This window comes from Triturus cristatus, chromosome 10 (genome assembly GCF_964204655.1).
Source record: "Triturus cristatus chromosome 10, aTriCri1.1, whole genome shotgun sequence".
In the NCBI taxonomy this organism is placed as follows: Eukaryota; Metazoa; Chordata; class Amphibia; order Caudata; family Salamandridae; genus Triturus; species Triturus cristatus.
Window position 1 is genome coordinate 892,758,356 of NC_140593.1, and position 18,554 is coordinate 892,776,909.

At 47.7% G+C, this 18,554-nt stretch overlaps 1 protein-coding gene across 1 annotated transcript in view; it reads left to right on the top strand.

Moving 5' to 3' along the window:
• PTPN23 (protein tyrosine phosphatase non-receptor type 23) overlaps window positions 1–18,554 on the top strand; it is a 558,626-nt gene that overhangs the window by 512,112 nt on the left and 27,960 nt on the right. Inside the window, exon 24 of the mRNA XM_085628617.1 lies at window positions 6,360–6,473. Within this exon, the coding sequence (XP_085484743.1) occupies window positions 6,360–6,473 (114 nt within the window). The remainder of the gene's footprint in view (window positions 1–6,359; window positions 6,474–18,554) is intronic.

An 18,554-nucleotide genomic window follows, 5' to 3' on the forward strand; every position in this document is an offset into this window, starting at 1 on the left:
AACAATCCGGACATCCCAGATGTCCCACAGGAGGACCTTTACCCATCTAGGCCATCCCCACCAGAAGACTCGTTAGGCTTTCACCACCTACTACAGAGGGTGGCACATTATCACGGGGTAGAGCTACAGACTGACCCAGTGGAGGAAGATTTTCTCCTAGACACCTTCGATACTGCACATAGGTCTACTGCTATACTACCTATGCTAAAAGGAGTAATCAAACATGCACCGGAGGTTTTTAAAGACCCAGTCAGGGCTAGGGTCCTAAACCCAGGTGTAGAGAAAAAATATAAAGCCGCCCCACAGATCCTTCATACATTAAAGGCCCTGCACCACTGGATTCCTTAGTGGTATCTACAGCTAGGAAGCGTTCAAATTCTCAGGCGTCAGGCGAAGCACCACCACCTGACAAAGAGTCCAAGCTCCTAGACGCGTCAGGGAAGCGCACTGCCTCACAAGTCGCCAATATATGGCGTATCGCCAACACGCAAGCGCTATTGGCCAGATACGACAGAGCGCATTATGATGAGTTAGAGACCATCATGCACCATCTCCCTGAAAAATACAGAAATAGGGCTAATGAATTGATCCAAGAGGGAAAAACTATAACTAATACCTCGATACGCTGTGCCCTAGATGCGGCAGATCCAGCCTCCAGGGCCATAAACACCAGTGTCCTTCTCCGTCGCCACGCCTGGCTAAGAGTTTCGGGTTTTAAACCTGAGGTGCAAGCCTCCATATTGAATCACCCATTCGATCAACAACATTTATTTGGTCCAAAAGTTGATGAAGCCCTCGAGAAGATGAAGAAAGATACTGATATGGCGAAATCCATGGGAGCCCTACAGTCGTCACACACTCCTAGGCGCTCCTTTCGCCGCTCTTCCTTTCGGGGCACGGGTAGAGGCTACTCCTCAGATAGCGCATCCACATCCTACAAATCCCCTCCTCAGTCTACCTTCACAAGGGGTTATCAAAGAGGCGGCTACAGAGGCAATAATAATAAAGGCAGAGGCAAGACAAATACCGCCCGCTCTGCCACACCGCCTACCCAATGACTTTCCCCGCTCCCTCCAGACCATTCCACTCCGGTCGGGGGCAGAATACAAAATTTCCTTCACACCTGGGAAACAATCACCTCAGACAGATGGGTGACCCAAATTATTCATTCAGGGTACTGCCTAGAATTAACATCTACCCCCCCAAACATTCCACCCAGGCAACGCCCAATGTCTCAAGAACATGCCACGTTACTAAAACAGGAGGTAATCTCCCTCCTGCAAAAACAAGCCATAGAGCAAGTCCCCATCAATCAACAAAATTTAGGGGTCTACTCCCTGTACTTTCTGATTCCAAAAAGAGACGAGACTCTACGACCTATTCTAGATCTCAGACCTCTAAACACTTACATACATTCAGACCATTTTCACATGGTAACCCTTCAACAGGTTCTTCCACTCCTCTCCCAGAACGACTTTCTCACCACTCTGGACTTGAAAGACGCATATTTTCACATCCCAGTACACCATGCTCACAGAAAGTACCTCAGATTTGTAGTGGACGGGCAACACTACCAGTTCAAGGTGCTCCCGTTCTGGGTCACAACAGCACCAAGGGTATTCACCAAGTGCCTAGCAGTAGTGGCGGCACACCTCAGAAGACAGCACATTCACGTCTTCCCATATTTGGACGACTGCCTAATAAAAGCCACGTCCTACGACCAATGTGTGCACCACACCGCTGCTACAATCCAACTACTTCACCAGCTAGGTTTCACGGTGAACCACCAAAAGTCCCACCTGGTACCATCACACACAAAACAATACCTCGGTGCCACCATACACCTGAAAAGCCATAGCCTATCCCAATCCTGCCAGGATTGCAAACATACAGGCTCTGCGTCAAAAATTCATACTTCAACACTCTCTCCCAGCAAGAGTGTTTATGCAACTGATGGGGATGATGGCCTCTTGCATTTTCATAGTGCCCCATGCAAGACTCCAGATGCGTCCACTCCAAGAGTGTTTAGCGCGCCAGTGTAACCAGGTGCAACTGACAGATCTGGTGTTGGTGGACGGTCGCACCCATCGGTCACTGCAGTGGCGGAACACCACAAACCTTTCCAAAGGTCGACCGTTCCTGGACCCGGTTCCACAAATAATCCTAACAGACGCATCGCTCTCCGGCTGGGGAGCTCATCTGTTACATCTCACAGTACAGGGCACATGGACGCCGCAACAGAAGTTACTCCACATCAACCATTTGGAGTTACTGGCAATCTTCCTAGCCCTAAAATCCTTCCAGAGGCAGATTTCAGGCAAGGCAGTCCTCATTCGCACAGACAACATGACTTCCATGTAATACATTCACAAACAGGGGGGCACACACTCTCCACAGCTCTCTCAATTAGCACAGAGCATATGGAGATGGGCAATTCCACAGAAAATCTTTCTCCTGGCCCAACACGTCCCAGGAGTCCAAAACACCGTGGCAGATCTGCTCAGCAGACAAACGCAACAGATTCACGAATGGGAACTTCACCCACAGATTCTTCACCCGTTCTTTCAGTGGGGGCATCCACAGATAGACCTATTCACCACCCACGAAAACAAAAAATGCCCAAGCTTCGCTGCCAGATATCCACACCCATTGTCCAAAGGCAATGCGATATGGATGAACTGGTCAAACAAATTTGCATACGCTTTTCCACCTCTCCCACTATTTCCATTAGTGGTACGAAAGCTACAACAGCATTCCCTAACACTAATCCTAGTAGCTCCAACATGGGCCAGACAACCGTGGTACACCACACTGCTGGAACTCTCGGTAGTACCACACCAAAAGCTGCACCTCTCACCATGCCTCCTAACCCAGAACCATGGAATGATCAGGCACCCGGACCCAGCTCAGCTCAACCTTGCGATCTGGCGCCTGAGGTCCTAGAATTCGGATACCTTAACCTTACCCCTGATTGCATGAATATTATCAGGGAAGCTAGACGCCCTACTACTAGGGCATGCTATGCTGCAAAGTGGAAAAGATTTGTTCTTTACTGCCACAACAACACAATCAACCCTCTAAATGTATCCATACAGCACATCATATGTTACTTGCTCCATCTACAAAGGTGTAACCTAGCATATACATCCATTCGGTTACACCTCGCAGCAATTGCTGCTTACTTACAAAACAGGCAGCACCTATCACTTTTCAGGGTGCCTGCCATCAAAGCCTTTATGGAAGGCCTCAAAAGAGTAATTCCACCCAGAGTACCACCCTCACCTGTCTGGAACTTAAATATAGTTCTCACAAGGCTAATGGGACCCCCTTTCGAACCATTACATAAATGTGAGCTGCAATTTCTCACATGGAAAAGAGCATTTCTAGTGGCCATCACTTCCCTTAGAAGGGTTAGTGAAATACAAGCACTCACTATACAGGAACCTTTTCTCCAAATGCATCAAAACAAGGTTGTACTCCGCACCAACCCAAAATTTCTACCCACAGTCATTTCTCCCTTCCATCTAAACCAGTTGGTAGAATTACCAGTCTTTTTCTCACAACCTCAAACCGTTGCGGAAAGGGCTTTACACACACTGGATGTTAAAAGGGCCTTACTTTACTACATCCAAAGAACACAACCTTTCAGAAAAACCAAACAGCTATTTGTCTCTTTCTCTCCACCACATAAAGGCAACCCTATTTCTAAATCAGGGATAGCTAGGTGGATTGTAAAATGCATACAGATTTGCTACCACAAAGCAAAACGAACGCTATCTGTTCCCCCTAAAGCCCACTCTACAAGGAAGATAGGGGCTTCTATGGCTTTTCTAGGGAACATACCACTAGATGACATCTGCAAAGCAGCGACATGGTTGACACCGCACACTTTCACAAAACATTACTGTGTAGATGTGCAAACCAAACAACAAGCTAGTGAGGGCCAGGCTGTATTAAAAATACTGTTCCAAACAACTGCAACGGATGCCGGTGGTCGCCGCTAGGGTTGGGTACTGCTATATAGTCTATGCACAGTGTATAATCTGCAGCTCATATGCCTCGAACGGAATATGCTACTTACCAGTATGCATCTGTTCTTGGCATGTAGAGCTGCAGATCTATACACGCCCACCCGCCTCCCCGGCTACCTGTATCCGTTCCAGTCTATCTTATTTAGATACAACACACATGGGTTTCTTTACTGTTATTACTACGCTCCATCTTTCCCTGCTGGCGAAAAACAATCTGAGGATGGAGCCGAAGCCCATGCGCAATACGAACCAAAGGAGGATTCACCGACCACGTGACTTCCAAAGACTTTCCAAGAGGAAAAACAAACTGCAAACATCCGGGCCCAACACCAGATGGTGATCTATGCACAGTGTATAGATCTGCAGCTCTACATGCCAAGAACAGATGCATACTGGTAAGTAGCATATTCCTTTCTAAAATGTGGCGTGCACCCCTAGACCACAGTAACCCATGCATGCTGATATTTCTTTATTCATTGCTTTTGTGCCTAGGAATGTTGGGACTAATATAACACCAGAATCCTTATAAGTTAACATTAATGATTAACTGTAATACTTGTGCTTTTACTGTGCTATTGAACTCACGAAATGAATGTCCAATACTTTATTACAGTTCTTACTCAACAATTATTTAGTGTGTTATTTATATGTACTTTGGCTGAGTGCCTACTCCTAACCTAGTCTTTAAGGGAAAGGGTTTGGCTCTTCAATATTTCTACCCTGAAATTCGAAGCCCCAATAAATGTCCTTGGAATTTCAATGAGGGTGAAGTGGTATCTTGCTTCTGTAGTTCCAGAGACAATAGGCAATGCCTGTCACATGGACACAAGGATTTCTCATCTGTCTTAAAGTCCTGAAGGCCCCGGAGACCTGATCTGACAGTAATACAGTGCCACTAGTGAGAGAGCGAGCCAGACACTAACTTGGCTGCCTAAAATTCCGATCACCCTTTTAACATTAGGGCTGACGCAACTGACCATAGCAGCAGAGTGAATCTACTTTTCAGCAAAGCCAAACTTTGTCAGTAAGTGCAGAAGCCGGTGTTCATATTTGAAAGAGTAACTTATGAATTTGATATGCGACATCACTTGTTAACCAAATTGTATGCTGCGAGGCAATCACTTCATCTCCATGAGCCTCGGGTCATATTCGAAGGGGAACAGTATCCTATAGGTAAATAACTGTACATGGTGAGGTGTTTCGAAGCGACAGAGTAAATATGCAAGAGTCACATATTATGCCACAGTTGCTTGTATAGAACCTGTCTGGCACTTGTGTTCTCCATTATAATTTTTGGGACGTATGTTGTGTTGCTACACAATTCTAGGTTTTTAAGAATAAGTGTTGTCACAAATTTCTGGGCCAATTGAATGTGAGACCGGTATTGGAGGAAATTTGTGAAGTTTGATGTTTAAGCTTAATTTCATGTTGTTGAAGAAGACTTGTGGATAGGGAGGCATACCAAGACTTCGGTGTCTGTAGGTATGATGTTAATGTTGAGAGAATTCCTGCACAGAAAAAGAATCTTTATGTTAGAAAGTGTTTGCCAGAGTCAGAAAAGGATATTGTAAGGAGCAAGCAGAGGTGAAACCAGGTCAGTGGGATTTGACAGTGCTGCGCGCATGTGGTGATGGGTGGGTCTTTGACACTGCAGTGGATAAATAAAAAATGTGATGCTTTAGGGGCCAAGTGGTGTGTTCATAGTAGAAATTACATAGCTAAAGTAGGCTTTGCAAAGATAGGGTGGGTTTGTTTGAGACAGGCCAAAGTCAGCAGTTGTTACCAACACAGAGAAAATACCTCAATCAGAATCAGGAAACATAGCTGCCCCCTCACTAGGATGGGAACCACACAAGACATGCGTTTCTGGATTAATTCCTTCATCAGTAGAGACCAACAAGTCATTTTGGGGATGGTGGAAATGCTGCAGAAAGTCTTCTCAGGTCTATGTACCACTCGCTGAGCTCAGGTGCATCAACACAGGCTCACCAGCTCATTAGCTCAAGGCAACCTTTTCAAACAGTGGGAGGGTGGGAGCACACTGAAGTTACCATAATGCACTGGGGCAAATTGAGTGCTTGGGATGTGAGGCAGTGTGCTCCGACACTCCTTCTACATTGGCTACACACTATTGAACTCTGTTTCAGCCAGTGAGACATTTGGCCATAACCGGCCTCGGTTAAGGAATCCAATTTCTTTCTCTTTATTTAACAAACATGGCCCCCACCGTCAAGGGAGCACCTTAGAATGTTGCTACATTATTTGCTCTGGATCTCCAGACAAGGTATGATTTGGCTGAGGTTCTCAAACTCTGTTTTTCTTTTGCAGCTCCACCTAAAGTATTGCTATGAAGCTGTCCTGACGCATGCTGAGCAGGTGTTGCAGAGGCATGGAGTCACCACGCCATCCTCAAACAAACCCCTTAACAGTGCAGCACAGAAAGTAAGGATACCAAAACTCCCACAATACTCAAGCAGGAGAGCTGCCTAGTTTAAAGTGTGAGTGAGTGGAGCAGTAGCTAGTAGGGACCTAAACGTTTAGTATGAGTAAAGGCAATTTTATTAAAAATGCATACATGCTGATCTGATTGTTCAGTTTAGGACTTGCACCTTCCTCCCTGATCTCTGCTGTTGATACTAAGCACTTCAGCTCCGTTCTTAATCATAATAGTAATTTCATTTATGTTTTTCAAATTGTATATTTTTGGAAGACACAAGTTGGATGTTAAGCAGACCGTAAATGTGTGATGTAGTGGAAATAGATGTTTGAGAGCTCCTATACAGGCAACATCATGTCTAATTACCGAATTTTTTTGCATAACAACAAAAATACTATGTGGGATTCTTTCAAATGTAGACAATCTTGCCAAACTGCAAAATATTCTATAAATGAATGTAACCCTAATGCTCTGCTAATGACAAAATCTGAGGGGTAAATATGTGAATAATCTTTCTGTTTCTGCTACTTCTTACAGATTCTTGCTTCCAGAATAGGCAATCCATGTTGTGAGAAAATGCAGTCTTTCTGCATGGTATGCCCCCACTTTATGCTGAATTGCTGATGTTCTTTGACTGAGTGTGCCCTGGGCTCCTGCTAATCCGGTACCCAGGGCCTATGTTCCTTCCCTAAAATTGCATTGAAGCCTAAACCCAATCGGCTTCTCTGGCCACATGTCAGCCCCTGGTAAATGGTACCACAGATACCCAGGGCACTGTGACCAGAGAAGGCCTCTAAGGGCTGCAGCACATATTGTGCCACCCTTAGAGGTCCTGTACCCTGACACTCACACACTGCCTTTGCAGGCTGCATTTCTTGGTGCAGAACAAAGTGAAGAGTCGACATGGCACACATCCCTGTGTGCCATGCCCACAGAACCTCTGCCCTGGCATAGATCAGTCACCCCTCTAGCAGGGTGCACTATGCCAGTGGTGAGGGTACAGGTGCATGAGCCCTGTACCCCTACAGTGCCAAAGTCCATTCTTGGTCATTGTAAGTGCAGTGCTGCCTGCCATTAAGAGTATATGGTGCTCGGAGTTTGTCATTACGAATTCCACAGCACCATAATGGCTCCGCTGAAAACTGGGAAGTTTGGTATCAAACTTCTCAGCACATTAAACCCACACTCATGCCAGTGTGAAATTTAATGTAAAATGCACAACAGAGGGCATCTTAGAGATACCCCCTGAAACTCGGCCAACTTCTAGTGACCTGACTGAGTGGCTGCTTAGGCTGCCACCAACAAACATGTTTCTGGACCCCTGGGTCGAGAGCCTGCTGCTCTCTCCCGGACCTGAAACAATGCACATCCTGGGACAAGGTGCCAAGCCTCCTCCCCCAGGATGGGCAGGGTTCACGAAGGGGAAGCTTCAAAGGCATGCCCCCTTTGTGAGCCTCCCCAGACCATTTGCTGCTTTCAGAAACTGGTACCCACTGGTTCTACTCCCCACTTTGGGCGGGAGAGCCGGCGGGAAAAACAAGTGAGGGAAAGAGGTGTGCCCATCTCTGCCAGCTCCACCCCTCAGGTGGGGGAGGCGAGGTGAAGCACAACTCTCAGTCCCCGCCATCTTGAGGATGGGGAGATCCAACTGATAAGGGACAGGCTCCTGCCCCCTCCCATGGGAGGGTGGCACGATAGGGGGTGTACCCACCCCAGGGAAGGGGCCCATTGGTCCCTGCCCTTTACCTACATGTAACGCCCCTAAATCTAGTATTTAGGGGGCACCCCGAACCTTGCTTCCTCAGATCCAGAAACGACAAGAAGAAAAGGACGACGACCGAACAGCCGTGCAGCCTGCTAACAAGAGGAAGATGCCCAATGACTTGGCCCCAGCCCTACCGGCCGGTCTCCTCTCGAACCTGCTCCTGCGAAATCCCGATGTGTCCTGCAGCCAGCAACCTCAAAAACCCCGGAGGACCTGCCTGCCTTCACTTCCAAAGACTGCTTCTCCTGTGAACACCGTATTTTTTCAATTGCAACCTCTGGCAGCAGCCGGAGACCGCAAATCCAGCCCACTCTGCACCCGCTGAACCCGGCTGGAGCTCGATTGGAAAAACACCATGAGGAGGTCACCCCGGCGATCCTGACCCGAGATCCGGCGACCCCTGACCTGCCTCAAGCCTCCAGCCGACGCCGGCAGCCTAAATCCAAAAGGCCCCCCTCACCGCGACCCGGAGATGGTAAGAAGATCCGACCCCAAAAGGCACCCCTGAACCCGACGCACCACGGCCTTGTGTGCCCAAACCAACGGTGCCTAACCAACCCTTAACTTCCCAACTTACCTCTCAAAGTGGTGGTCGCCCCCAGAAGTCCTTCGTCTCCCTGCCTGCAGTGCTTTTGCAAACCGGAGGTTCTCCATTGAAAACAACAGGGCATCCGACCTCGAAACAGCACCCTGCACCCGACCGCCCCAGTGCCGCTGAGGGTTCACCTTTTGTGCTACTTTGTTTCCCCATTTGCCCTGACCTAAACCCTAGTAGCTTTGCTCCCACAACCCAGTGGCCTGCTTGCCATTAGACACAAACTGGAGGCCCACTAACCCCCATTGGATAATATTGGGCCTCAACACCCGGCCACCCTAGTACACTCTGCACCCGGCCACCTTAGTACTGCTGAGGGTGTAACAAGAATGCATCACTGATCCTGGGGGACCCTTGAGTCTAACCCCAGAACCTTAACTCCCACAGTCGATACCTTACCTGTGAAGCGATAACCTGTTTTTCCTCCGTAGGATAACATTGACAATTTTCTTCCAAAAAGTTTCTAAGTGTGGAGTTTTGAAATCTAAAAATATTCTTTAAAATCGCACGAATAACCAAAACGTATTTACTTACCTGTTTGCAGGAAATGTCCCAGTGCTGAATCTAGGTATCCAGCACTGAGTTAGAAAAGTAACGCAAAAAGTAACTTACCTGTAATTTACTGAAAAAGCTTTTTCATTTCAATGTACTGTATTTGCTAAGTTTTGCAACCTACTGCATCCCCTGTAAATCAAACAAAGTACAAGGCCTATTGCATTTTCAAACTGTTCTACAGCAACTTATTACTGTAAAGTATTTAATGCTTACCTGTGCCAGGCTTGCTTGGATCTAAAAATAAAACAGTATATATTTTTATACAAAAAACACGTGGCCTAGAGTTCAGTTCTTGAGTGTGTGAATTCATTTGCTGACTGAGTGGGTAAACCAAATGCTAAACATTGTCCTCTGATACCCCCTTACTGCTCGACCACTCTACCACAAATAGAGAGTAAGGTTCTATCTAACTTTATCCTCTGCCTACCGCTGGGGTCACCTGGACTCTATACACACTATACCTCATTTTGGTGTAGTATATATAGAGCCAGTTTCCTACAAACGTTAACTGACTCTCCAAAAGATGTGATTTCTGTCTGTTTCTGAACTATTTCCATGATTACATCACTGTGCATCACAAGATTTTCATAACTATACTATGCTATCCTTAAGCACTGAATACCTCTACACATGTATGATACCAAATACCGTTTCTAAGCATTCAGTGTTTTCTAGCTTAATATGATTATTTGACTGTTATTCAAATTGAAACTGGTACCATTTGGAGAGTAAGCTAATAAACCTATATTAATACTTAGTGTCACGGATCCTCCAGTAAAGCTCCTTTCCGCATTCAGTAGGGCTTGTTTTCATCCATTAATCGAGCAACATATTAACACTAAGCCCTCAGTTTCAGTACAGCCTAATCTGGACCAAACCTTCATAAATCAATGGCTCAATGAGGCTGTTGATATTATCTTGCCACCTATCACCAAACTTTCCCTCAGAACTCATCCTCCGGCTCCATGGTTCACTGACATACTCTGATCAGAAAAGAAGCACTGTAAAATCTTAGAAAGACATTGGAGGGAAAGTTATGACAAAGAGGCTAAATCTGACTATGTGGTGGCCTTAAAAAGATATCATACTCTTTGCAAATCAGCATGTGCCACTTTTTATACTGGACAAATTACCACCGACCAACACTGCCAGAAAACATTCTTTAAGGTAGTAAAACAATTATCAGACGCTAGCAACATCTTGCCTGCTCCCTCCTGTTCCCTAAAGCAAGTGCAACTAGTTAGCTGTTTTTGTGGTGAAAAAGGTGGACAAACTTTACCTACAACCAGCTGAAGAATCTTTGAACATAGACTCCAACTTACATTTGGATCCATCTGCCACACTCTCAGTGAGGCAACTCCTAGAGTAATCGAGCTGGAAGTTCTGATGCTGTTCAAATCAGTGCATGGCGACTTATGGATTTTCCATCTTTCTTGACGACCTTTGACTCCATCAAGTCTGGATCTCCACTGGACCCTTTCCTCCCTGCTAAGCTCAGACTATTGAATGCCTCTGTTCTAAATGTGATTGTAGAGATCCTTAACACCTCACTGAGGGAGGGGATTGTACCTCCGAGATGGAAGCATGCTTTGGTTCTTTCACTTCTAATACAAAAAAAGCCAATCTGGATCCCGCTTGTTGGTCGAACTACCGCCCTATCTCCCTGCTCACAGTTTTTTCCAAAATTTGTAAAAAATTGTTAATGCCCAACCCTCAACATTCATTGAGACCTTCTCGCTCCTCCATCAACCACAGTCTGGCTTTAGGCGGCACAAAGCATGGAGACCCCTCTTGGCGTAACTCAATGTCACAGACAGCATTTGGATTTGGAAGGCACAGCGGCGCTCATTCTGCTTGATCTGAGTGCAACCTTCGATACTGTGTCTCATGCCATTCTGACTGGCAGACTTGAGTCCCTGGGCCTTGAAGGCTCGACCTTGAGGTGGTTTGTTTCTTTCCTGAGTGACCGCTGCTTTCAGGTCTCCTCTGCCTGCGTAAGATCCAAGCCTTTAGCCATGACCTCCGGTGTTCCACAGGGTTCTGTTTTGAGCCCTGTGCTCTTTAACATCTACATCCAACCATTAGCGGACTTAATAGAGAAATTCAGGCTTACCCTTTTCTCATATGCCGATGACACACAGATCATCTTCTCTCTATCATTGGCTCACCACCATGATACATGTTTGCTGAACCTGGGTCAGAGGAACATTTCATTATGGATGAATAAGAACACGCTTAAACCAAACGGTGATAAAACTGCGGTTTTGTTCTTGGGTAACGATGCCTCCCTCTGGAACCCCAGCCACTTGCTGGACTCCTTAGGACCTTTGCCCACCACGTCCACCACAGCAAAAAAATACTGAAACAGATAATCAAGGTCACTGCCATCTCCTTTTCAACCTTTAAATGGCTAAACAAAATCCTCTGGTTAATTCCCTCAGCAGCCCAAAGAATTGTCATTCAGGCGTTGGTCATATCCAGACTGGACTATGGCAATGTGCTGTACCTAGGGGCTGATAAGACCTTGATACTCTGTTTATAGATGGTTCAAAATGCTGTGCTCAGCTACTCTTTCGCTTAACTCTGAGGGCCTCAGTTACTCCCTAGTTCAAGAACTGCACTGGCTTGAGGAATCTAAACACATAGAGTTTAAGGCTTTGTGCTATATGTTTAAGGCCAATTATGGCCTAGCGTCACAATACATTCAGGAACTGGTGACTCCTTGCTCACCCACTGAGATCTTCAAGTCCGGCGCTGTGTTCCATACTTAGATTTCGTCTCATCCGTATGAGGGGTCGCTCCTTTACCTATATAGGCCCCAAACTGTGGAATGCCTTGCCTGTCGACTTCAGGAATTGTAATTCCCTACTTGGTTTTTGCAAAAATCTGAAAACTTGGTTATTCTAATTACTGATCAGGGGACAGCCTATCTGCTTCTACCCACCAGGAAAACCCCTTGGGGGTTAAGGCAAAACTTTTGTTTCAATTTATATATTTATGAGGCAGCTTTAATTGATAAAGAACTGGACACAGGGTGACTACTACTTCACTGGAATGCTGCAATGCAACAGATGATTGCAATAGACAAGATGAAAAAGCTTTGGGTAGACCAATAAGGTCAAGCACCTGCCATTGATTGATAGGGAGGTGTGTCGAGTCTTTGGCATCTCACTGGACTAAGATCCATAGGCGAAATATCAGAATAGTGCCGGAAAGTTCTTAAAAATATTTTAGCAGAACAGGTGAGACTTTAGGCCTCCCTGGAACTTCAAGAAGTCTTTATCAAGTTTGAGGGGAGTTAGTAATTCTATAGTGAGCATTCTTGTATGTTGAGTGCTCCATTTGTTATCACTGATGGATAAATGACGGAAAGGTTTTGGCTAGTAGATCCTCGAGAGTTACGTTGGAACCTAGTTATGCAAAGCTTCAAATTGAGACTTTCGAATATTTCCCAGTTGTCAGACTGAATCCTAAAACTTTTTCAACAGTACCTCTTTGAACTGGTAAGTGACGCCGTTTGTCTCTGCATTGATGCTCTTCCGCTCCAGAAATGACATATGGACTATATATAGGCACCACTCCTATACGCTGAGGTCTGTTCCTTTCTTTTCACGCCATGTGAATCTGGAGCTACCTCTTGTCTCTTTGAGACTCCTGTTACCTCAAATTTACACAGTGTGTGAGGGAGATGTTACCTCTGAAAACAGGTTTTAATCCTTGTAGGGACTGCCACAAACGTCTGTGACAGACTCTCATCCGGTTTATCTGTGGTGCATGGAGTTTAGTGACGATCATTAATGTCTGTAGTGGATGCATGCCAATTAACCAAAGGCGAAACACTACATCACCAAGCCCAAGAAGAATCTATGATTGGGCTACTCAAAGTCGAACGTTCAGTCCCATTCCAGGAGTCACAGAAATTGTTCCAGAGGTCTGTCTTCGTCTTGATCAAAGTCGTCGGGTAAATAGAAGAAAAGCACAAGAAGTCTAAGCGAGACTCTGCCTCTGCCTCTGCCACTCTCACTCTCCTGAGACGGCACAGAGGCGGCACCATACATCTCAATCTCGCTCCCAAAGTCAACCGATTTTCCCGGACTGTCCGCCACACCTAAACAGATCAAAGAGTTCTGCAAGGCCATTCTTCAACTCTAGGGATCCTTGCCTCCTCACTCTGATGCACCTTCGCTTCCCATGGAGCTGAGAGGCCCTCCATATACAATACCGACTGAGGGTTCACCCTTGTGCCGGTTGGATCCTCCGAGCCCATCACAGGGTCACCTCCCACTCCAATTCCGACTCCTGGGACAATGCCAACTCAATCAATGGCAGAAGAGGAGTACCTATTATATTCTCCACCCATCCTCCCCATTAAGTAGTCAAAATGAATGAGACGTTTGGGAAGAGAGCCTTCTCATCCACCAGTTTGGCGTTTCAATCTGTAAATGCCAGCTGCCTCCTGCTGCGCTAGTCCCACGCTCTTTGGCACCAGTCCTCGTAAGTGTTCCTGGAGATCGCCGACCTGTCCTCGCCCAAGCTATATAGGATGGTCATGATACAGCAAAGTTCACAATTCGCTGTGGCTTGGGCATTACTGATTCAATCAGGTAGGCTACTTGCACAAGTGTCGCCATTTGCTGCCACACTTCACTGCGTTGCAATGGTTTTTCAGGCAATGTCCAGTTGTCCATCATGGATATGCCATTTGACGAGACTCACCAGTAAGAAAGTGCCTCTTTTGCTTAGTTAGCCCCCAACTTTTTGCCTGGATTTGATGTGGTTTCAAATGTAGAGCACAGGGTCCCTGCCACCCAGGTACCCTGTGTCTGTGCTCCCTCCCTAAAACAAAGTTGGTACTTCTGCCCCCTGTAAGTCCCTAGTATATGGTACCCTGGGTACCTAGGGCCTGAGAGCTGAAGAGGGCCCCTTTGGACTCCCCTCACTGAGACTATGCCACTGCCTTTGCAGCTTACATACATACCCCTGTGAGGGAGAAAACAACAAAGTCGACATGGCATCCTGCCTGAGTGCCATGCCAGCTAGCACTGTCTAGCAGCATAGTTAAGTCATCTCTCTAGCAGGCATCACAGCCCTAAGGCATGGTGCACTATACTACAGGTGAGGGCATATCTGCATGAGCAGATATGCCCCTGCAATATTGAGCACCATTTCCTAATATTGTAAGTGCAAGTGAATCCATGGAGAGTACGTGGGCTGGGAACTCAACAACTCAAGTTCCACAGCAGCATGATGGCTTCACTGAATACAGGAGTATCTGATAGAGACTTCTAGCCGCAGATTCCTTAACTTTGAATTCTCTCCAGGCGCCAGACTGGATCCGGAAATTTTTCAGCAGTACCTCTGCGTGCTGGGGGGCGGTGACGTAGTCTCCGGATATGACGTCAGTGGAGCCATACTAGTCCCCTCTGACGCGCGACATCAGTTTTTGTTTCCGCACTGCAACACGGATCTGAAGAAGCGGTTCCTCAGGCCTTCTGTTTTTGGCCTACTTTGCAGCCTTTTTTTTTTTTTTTTTTTTGAAAAACCTTTATTGACATTTCAACCAATAACAAGTATGGGCCTACAACCCCCGGGGCCGGCCGCTAAGCAGTCAGAGTAACAGAAATCAAATTTTATCACAGGCAGCACCTCGGGGAGCAGAATCTCCATGCTAGTACACTCTCGGCCACTGAACAGCCCAAGTAGGAGACCAGGATACAAATGGTTTTCATTTTATAATAAGGGAGGATGGAAGGATCAGGTGCCAAACAGTTTCCCAGCAGCGAAAAATGACAGGCAGAATAATAAACGTCAACAATAAACAGCAATCTATCTAATCAATGGCGTTGAAACAGGAAGTTCAGGATGTGGAGGAATATCACGGCCATTTGCGCCTGCAGTCCCCTGCCCTAAAACCCAGAAAACACCACGGAAATTGTGGCACACACGAAAATGCGGTGATTAACAACGAAGGAGTTCTACCATGCTGATCCCAGAGAAGAAAGACCAAGAAGAATAAGAGAAGAAAAAGGAGGCCATGAGAAAAAAAAAAGGGGGTAAAGACTAAAGAATCCCCTCCCCCAACCCCCCACCCTGCACCTCTGCAGATGAGTACGGCCCCCCCCCCCAGCAGTGTGCCTGTCGCCCCGGAACCAGACCCGAAATATAGAAGAAACAGAGAAAAAGGAGTAAGAAAAGAAACCCCACCAGACGGGGGGTAGAGAGAGTATTAATAAACTGGAGGAGGGCCTTCAAAACCTGCCCCCGGCTTCTCCCTCCCGCACAATATGTTTTCCCCCAAAGCAAACAATAAACAACACAAAATCGCTCATGTCAAAGAAAAATGGGGAGCATTATGCACCTATTACACTAACAGTTATGCCGTGAGAGCACGCAACCCCTGAGCCCGCCCGCCTATTGAATGACCACCTCTGAAGGATTAGCCTCATCCTTGGCCCCTCTTTGCGAATCCACCCATGCATACCCATCGACCCAGTGCCATGTACAATGTTACAAGGAAGAGGAGCGTCCAAAAAAGACCAGGAAGCGACACACACAGGTAGGGTGGAAGTCTCTGAATACCAACACAGTCAGCATTATGGAGGGTCGTCTTTCCCAGTGCTGCCCCAGGATCTGAACTGCACACAAGGTCCAGGAAGGCGGAATCAGCCAGGGCAGGCGACCGTTGCTTGTATATTGCCTGGGTCGCCGGAGGCCGCGCACGGGACAAGGCCACCACCCCCCACTCAGGTCCAAGACCTCCGGAACAGACCAGACCCACAGCCGGCCGATCACACGTTAGTTCACTGTCCGGAGTTTCCCGCTGTTCGCTATTCACAGGGGCGGCCACGACACTATCCTCCTGTGTGCAGTGTAGGAAGTCCCTGTGTACCTGGGGACAGGCAGGCCGCAACTGTTCCGACGCTGATGCCACCCCATCAAGCTTACTCCCTAATACCCAGGCGCCGTGAACCAAGGTGGAATGAAGGGCACCGAGAGCTTCGAGAAGGTCACCGTACCCCAGCACAGCTCCCGGCGCTCGCTCCGCTACGCTCCTCATAGTTGCACACTCCCGATCTTGCTGCGACCTAGTGGACAGGATGGTAGACCTCGTCCTATCAAGATGGCCGCGGGGTAGGTCCAACCCAGAGTGGGACCGGGACTCGGGGACAAGCGCCTCGAAGTTCCATGTCACTGGGAACAGGGTTCCGGGGGCAGGCAAAAATTTATCCGGTGTGTGGTCACGGGCAACAGTCATCCCCACCACGGACCAGCGCCCGCGAAAATCCGGGAGCAGCCCGCAAGAATCAGGGCGAGTTACGGGCGGCGTCCGGGCAGCTCACCGGCGAAGGCTGAGGCAATCACCGGAGAATCTTGAAATTGCCACCTCGGGCATGCACTCGTTCCGCTACGCTTAGTGGTAGGAACGACCACGGCGAAATGTAGGCCGATATTCGCACCGCTCCGGTAGTCCGACTCCACCCAGTCACCAAAGGCCGCTGTTGTTGAACTGCCGCCCGGCCATGTTGTCCACTCGAGGGAGGTCCCGGTTCAAGGGCTGCACAGGCCGCAAACTTCAAATGGACATTTCTCCGGCGGTACCGCCGCCAGAAACTTCGGAGTCACACGATCGGTTGCTGCTCTCAGTCACCAACACGGGGATATAGCGCAGGCTAAGGATCTCATGCAGGATATCTGTGCGGGATGTGGAGGTCCACGGAGCCGGGAGCCTACGCTGCCGTTCCGGTCGCCATCTTGGCTCCTCCTCCCCTTTGCAGCCTTTTTGCATCTGGGAACAGTGTGCCTATGCCTTTGGGTTTTAAGACGTGCGAGACCTGTACTCGACAGATGTCGGCTACGTATCTGCATACAATCTGTATGTGGTGCTTAGGAGAGCACCATGACTCCGAGTAGTTGCGACGCCTGTAAGAGGCTGAATCCTAAGTCTTTGCAGGAAAGGCAAATTAAGTAGCTGACTTCACAGCTCTGCTGATTGGAGTCTATGCGACATTGTGAGAAGCTGGCTTGATATATGATGCACATTTATGTAAGTAGGCATCCTGCACCGATCCAGACAACCCTTATGGTGATTTTAGTGGTCTTAGACAACCTTAGAAAGCTCTCTAAGTGGTAGCTTTGGAGAGCAGCCTTCAGGCTTTGTCCAGGAGTGTGAAGCAGCTTGTTTTACCAGAACATAGTCTTATAGGTATAGATTGTGAAAAAGAACCACACAGTGAAATGTATGTATTTATTATAAGACACTCACTCACACATACAGAAATCTCCTAGACTGAGATATACACAATGCACACAATACTTTTCAATATAAACAGGTAAGTAGCACGAAATGCACAGTGGTCACCAGGGGGAGACCAATCATATACTAAACTAGTGGTATGTGACCCACGACTATACTCAGAAGACGTAGAAGTGCCGGGGACCCAAGGAACTACCCGAGGTAAGTAACCAGGAACCCCCCGGAGGCCGTGTGCAGAGTGGGAACACCACTGCGGGCTCAATACAAGTCAGTGGGTAAGTCGCAGTTGCAATATCAAAGTAGAAGAAACCCAGTGAAAGACAGAAGGTTGGAGAGCCACCCCACCCGTGGATACCCTAGGAACCAGGATACCTCCACCAGTGAAGCCAGCTGCACAGGTGTGAAGTGACGTCTGAAACCGCCGTTGTACTCAAGGAAGGACTTCAGGAAGATGCCGCTGCTGGAGAAGGTGAAAGTGTCCGGTGGAACCCAAAGGGGATCCAGGATGAGAAAAACCTGCAAGCAGAGGGGACAGAGTCTATACCACTTGGAAGTGACCAGGAGACCCGGTAGATGAATGCCCACCGAGGTAGTGTTGCAGGAGAGTTGACGGTGACCTTGAAACTGCAGCGCTGCAGACCAGGTGACGCTGTAAAAGACCAGGAGCTGTGTACGAGCTGTCCTACGCCGGGTGTCGAGTGTTGAGGGGTCGGTGTCAGTCCGAAGCACCAACAAGCCTTTGCAACTGCAACCAATGTGGAAAGTGAAGAAGGTACAGTGTTGGGACCAGCAAGGTCCAGGTGACTCACCACAAGCAGGGGAGTCCGGTTAGGCCAGGCCCCAAGCAATCCGGGGAGCCCATAGAAATCAAAGGAGACCCTCTGGAGGACCCACAGGCCAGAGGCACTGGAGTCGCA